Below are 3,566 nucleotides of genomic sequence, written 5' to 3'. Positions count from 1 at the left end.
ACACAAGTCGATGTTCTTTGGGCCTGCCGCGTGTGGTAGAAAGACGTCATAGGCTACCGAGTTTACATTTTGATAAATTTGATGGTAGTTTTAAGACAAGTTCTCGAACTTACCGGTAAAATGTTGGGAGGACCTTTTTTTTCGTGGGCTCTTACAAATGTCCGTCCAATAGTCCCTCGTCTTCCTCGTCATCGCAAGCCCCATTCTATCTTTTGAAAACCACAAAAAACAAGCACATAAACTCAGAGCTATCGCATGCGATGCGGCCCCCCCCAAGCAGTGAGCACACACTCTTTCTCTCAGAAAGCTCGCGCCTCGCCATAGCCCCGTGACTGAGGTTTTAGCAAAAGATTTACCGCATCGGCACAAAATTTCTCCATTTTCTGCCTCTCACCTTTCTTCCTTCTTCCTTTCCCTCTCTCCGCTGCAGCCTCTCAGCTGCGCTTTTTTCCCCGACGCCATGGCTTCATCCGCACAACAAGGTGCAGCTCCTGCTGCGCTTTCTTCATCAGATTCGATTCGGAGCTTGCAACGGGAAACGCCAAAGCAACAGCTGCTTCATCAGCACAAACATCGCATTTCTCTGCCATGTACAAGTTTCCACGGTTGTGCCCTCTCTGTGAAGCCTCTCATTTCTCAGGTATTTCTCACTTCCTTGATGCTACAAAAGGTCATTTGCACGAATTGGTGCTCCCATTGCAATTTGTACCTGACAATTCCTGCAAACGCATGATAAGGATCAATTTTCGCAAGGTCTTTCTTTATTCGCCATGAAGTCGAGTGTTGGGTCTAAGTACATTTTGACTCCTTGCGCGGGATCTATGATCTGATTGGCGCTTTTCTCTCATTATCAAAGCACAGCGTTATTTCTAGACTTCAAATTCATTGTTGCGTGCATGCTCCACTTGCTACCATGTATGCATGCATGTCCGCAGTTTCTAGAGCTGGAAGTGGTTCAATAATTCTTAGTCTTCATCCAAAGCTTTTAAACTTCCTCTTCAGTAGTTCGTGTGCATTTCGTTACCCGGATGTTAATTTGACTATGAAGATTCTGTTTTCATGGGTTCATACCCTTCAGATTGCGTTTTTACAGCATGCCCCTGCACTTGCAGGGCCAGTGCAGATTTTCGAGAGCTGCCTCTTGGACCTCTCCCACCAATGAGGTGAAAGATGATATGTGAAGCTCTTAGGTCTAGCCTAGGTCTGCCTTGATAATGACTAATTTCTTGCATTTATCAGGTTGCAGTTGATGGCTCAGCAAATGCAGTGGCAGTACCAGTTACAAAGTTGGATGTGGCAGCACCTGAGGATGTAACCAAGGATCCTCCCACCCCTGCTAAAGAAGCTTCAATCTCTGCAGTAATGGCTGATGTTGCAAATCTGATCAAGTGAGTGTTCATACATGGTTTCTTTCTGGTATGTGTGATGGCTGAAATATATCAAATGTGTTCTCGCGTCAACTTTACATGTTTGTTTACAAAATTTTACAATATTCATGTCCCTAAGGCAAGGTTCAGTGGCTGCATGTTAGAGTTGTAGTCTGATCGTGGTTATAATCACTGAAGCGTATATGTATGAAGTTGAACTTCAAATTGGATGAGAGATTGCTCTTTGAAGTTAGACAATGATGAAGGGGGGGGATTATATTTGTGAGCCGGAGGGTTGACTTTAGAGTGCTTTGCCTAATGTGATGCTGATGCAATGGTGTGCAGACTTGTAGATTCTAGAGACATAGTGGAACTTGAACTAAAGCATCTAGACTACGAGCTTGTAATAAGGAAAAAAGAAGCCTTACCTCCCCCACCTACAACTCCAAGTTTTGCACCACCACAGGTGATTGCCCAGGCGCAATATCCTCCCTATGCGCCACCTCCGCCACCACCAATGTCTGCTCCAGCACCTGCCACAGCCCCTGCCCAGGCTTCACCACCTCCGGCAGCACCTGTCCTCTCTCCAGGGTCTGACGTGCCATGCATACTATCACCAATGGCTGGAACATTCTATAAATGTCCTGCTCCTGGGGAGCCAGCTTTTGTGAAGGTAGTCTTCTTTTTTTTCCCCCTTACTTTTTGTCACAGGTGTGCATTGGTTTCAAAAAACACTGGGGTGATGCAAAATTGTCGAAAATGTGAATTTTCTAGCCAAATACTGGTTTTTAAGGCGAATTTCTGTGCAGGTGGGAGACAAGGTGCAGAAGGGACAGGTTATTTGTATTGTTGAGGCTATGAAATTGATGAATGAGATAGAGGTACTTTCCTCGTGTGTTTTGGGAAGAGAACAAATGATGCTGAGTGTTGACATTTGTAATAACTTCTGGTTCTTGGCAGGCTGATCAGTCGGGCACTGTGGTTGAAATTCTTGCAGAAGATGGCAAGCCAGTATCTGTGGACACGGTACCCCTTCCTATTCCCCTGTTGTTCTATGATTTGTAAACTAAACTGCTACTTCTGAGGTTCACTTCAAGTGTTCTAACATTTTCTTTTCCCTGCAGCCTCTATTTGCTATCAAGGCTTGAAATGGATGTAGAATGGCAGTATTTGATGATACTTAAGGACTGACTTCTTTTAGGAAGGTCGGGGATTTTTGCTCTCTTTTTCCAGCTAATGAAAGTCATTAAGCTGTTATTGAACTGCTGGGTGAGCACGAGATCTGGGGCAATAGTTCCAATCAGAGGAAGAGAGGGATAGGCTTGTTGCTATATTTGTTCGCAGTTTTGGCAGCTACAACCACAGCTAGGGGTTAAATTGTTGTAGTCCAGTTTCTTTTAACTTACCAATCAGTTGTAATAATCTCTATAGTGAAGGCAGAATTTTTGCAATGTTGTGGTGGTCATGTAACAATCTCTCTCCCCATTGCGTTTTGTGGTGTGGCAACTGATCATATAGAGGGGAATATAGAAGGAGGCTTTTAATTTTGCCAAGAGATGTCAGTATGGTTTATTTTCCTGGGCTTTTGTGTTTCTTGTATAAGCAATTGGCCAATGGAAGTGGAGGGGACGAAAGGATAACTCAGGAGAGCAGATTTCTGTGTGGCAATTCATATTTGTCCCCATAAGACAAAAACCTTCTCGCAGGGTGGGGGCTGGTGAATATGGTGGCTGCTTATGTTTCTTTCTTGTAGTATATTCGCAAGCTACTTTGTTCCAATATATCGCCTGTGTGATTGCTGATTGATGAGGAACTACGCATGCAGGTCTCTCTTTTCTTTTGGGCTTTGTGTGCTCTTTTTGACGTTACTGGGATTTGCGATGTGCACTGAATTATTACTGCTCTTGGATGGGCTTCACTTTACTTATTTGTGTGCTCTCCGTGCTTTGAGGTTATGGGTAATGTTCTTTGAACACATTATTACTCTCTATATTTGGCTATGTCTCTGGGTCTTGTCAGTGAGCATGATCATCAGGCTGTTTGCCATTCTTTCTGCAGTTGGTGTGAATTGAGTCTGTATGACGAGGCTATTGTACCAAATGAAAAGTACATGCAATGAGGACTCCCGATTAAACATTAATTATGCTGCTATGAAACGTAGCATCAATCTTGAGGCAAAAGAGATGGAAGGATGACGAT

The 3,566-nt window shown here is 44.0% G+C and overlaps 1 protein-coding gene across 2 annotated transcripts; it reads left to right on the top strand.

Annotated features, from left to right (window-relative positions):
• Positions 1–201: 201 nt before the first annotated feature.
• Positions 202–2,920, top strand: LOC147435629 (biotin carboxyl carrier protein of acetyl-CoA carboxylase, chloroplastic-like). 2 transcript variants are annotated; one of them, XM_086488635.1, is made up of 7 exons: positions 202–640; positions 1,113–1,163; positions 1,240–1,388; positions 1,713–2,040; positions 2,177–2,248; positions 2,328–2,393; positions 2,492–2,920. In XM_086488635.1, exons 1-7 carry the CDS (start codon positions 461–463, stop codon positions 2,513–2,515), a joined length of 870 nt encoding a protein of 289 aa, XP_086344761.1. In that variant the 5' UTR covers positions 202–460; the 3' UTR covers positions 2,516–2,920. The 2 variants fall into 2 exon arrangements, with proteins under 2 accessions (XP_086344761.1, XP_086344762.1); XM_086488636.1 differs by having other exon boundaries at positions 554–640; positions 1,094–1,163.
• The last annotated feature ends 646 nt before the right edge of the window (positions 2,921–3,566 follow it).

The sequence above is a fragment of the Adiantum capillus-veneris genome, chromosome 18, assembly GCF_014529385.1.
Source record: "Adiantum capillus-veneris isolate H3 chromosome 18, ASM1452938v2, whole genome shotgun sequence".
Classification (NCBI taxonomy): Eukaryota; Viridiplantae; Streptophyta; class Polypodiopsida; order Polypodiales; family Pteridaceae; genus Adiantum; species Adiantum capillus-veneris.
Note: the sequence above shows the minus strand (reverse complement) of the source record. Positions and strands in the feature narration are given on the sequence as shown.